General features: G+C 26.2%; 1 protein-coding gene across 1 annotated transcript; it reads left to right on the plus strand.

Annotated features, from left to right (window-relative positions):
- Nucleotides 1–242: 242 nt before the first annotated feature.
- Nucleotides 243–944, plus strand: LOC126909441 (uncharacterized). Its single transcript, XM_050691861.1, has 2 exons — nt 243–276; nt 583–944. Exons 1-2 carry the CDS (start codon nt 246–248, stop codon nt 927–929), a joined length of 378 nt encoding a protein of 125 aa, XP_050547818.1. The 5' UTR covers nt 243–245; the 3' UTR covers nt 930–944.
- Nucleotides 945–1,311: the final 367 nt, after the last annotated feature.

Raw genomic sequence — 1,311 nt, forward strand, 5'->3', positions numbered from 1 at the left:
ATTACTCATTATGATACTAATATGCGTCAGAGATAATGTGTTTTAGAAATGATGAAATATAATAGAAAAAAATAATCGGATCATTACAAAGATATTTATGTATGTTTAGATGAGTTGGAGAATTGTCTATATAAGAACTAATACTCTTCATCCGATAATCAAACTATTACAAAATTATTCGCTTACTCGACACTGAGCATTACTGAACGACTAACATGAAATCTTTAACACTAATATTCCTATNTATGAAATCATTAACACTAATATTCCTATTCGGTAAGCTATAAATAATATTATCTAGATTTTGTATACAATAAATTGTATGTATACATTTTTATGAACTAAAATGTTTAACAAACTTATTTATCAAAAATAAATATAAAATAAATACTTTAGTTAGTCCAATAAAATAATAGAGTTTAAATATTTTGTTATCTTAATTTGACATTACCACTATTGATTAATCAGTTAGCTATATCAAATCAAATTTTAATAGCTAATTAAGATTAAGTAGTTTATGCGTCTTATTGAAGTTTGTCTAGTATAGTTTAGTAACGTAACTTTTTAATTTGAAACATGTAGATTTAGCTGCTGTTATGTTAGTGAACGGTGCTCCAGCTAATGATAAAAATGATGGCACTAATTCCAAACTAAAGAAGATTACTTCCTCAACTACAATTTTTCCATCGTCTACAATTTTCCCATCGTCTACAATTTTTCCATCGTCTACAATTTTCCCATCATCTACAATTTTTCCGTCAACTACGATGTCTACGTTTAACAAATGTAACATAGTCTGCACAACTGACTACAAACCAATTTGTGGATCTGATGGCGATAAAATAAACTTAAGCTTTGGAAACAAATGTGTACTGGATAAATATAACTGTGAACACGAAATAAGTAAGTGTTTAAGATCAATACGATAAGATTTATTAAATAAAAATGAAATTTATAATTAAATTATCTTTAGTTATGAAAGAAATTTTATGCAAAAATAAAAATCTTCACTTTGGGTAAAAAAATTGGGCATCAGGACCCAAATTAATATAATCCAAGGCTGTCANATTGGGCATCAGGACCCAAATTAATATAATCCAAGGCTGTCATTTTATGTTTTAAAATTCAAATAATTAAATTTCGTAAAAATCCTGAAATATGAATAATGTTTTGTAGATAAAAAAGTACTTTTAAACATATACAATTATCAGCTAGCTACTTCATTCAATGATTGATTATCAAATAGACACAAAAACTAGGATTAAAATTAAACGAATGATTATTCGTGAAGCTTATATGACATTACATGAA

Source organism: Daktulosphaira vitifoliae, unplaced genomic scaffold (assembly GCF_025091365.1).
Source record: "Daktulosphaira vitifoliae isolate Bord-2020 unplaced genomic scaffold, ASM2509136v1 Scaffold_387, whole genome shotgun sequence".
Lineage (NCBI taxonomy): Eukaryota > Metazoa > Arthropoda > Insecta > Hemiptera > Phylloxeridae > Daktulosphaira > Daktulosphaira vitifoliae.

What these genes read in the sequence shown, in the direction of transcription:
- LOC126909441 (XM_050691861.1), top strand. Translation starts at nt 246, where the DNA reads ATGAAATCATTAACACTAATATTCCTATTCG. An exon ending in AACACTAATATTCCTATTCG is followed by an intron (nt 277 to 582) that starts GTAAGCTATAAA and finishes TGAAACATGTAG; the next exon opens with ATTTAGCTGCTGTTATGTTA.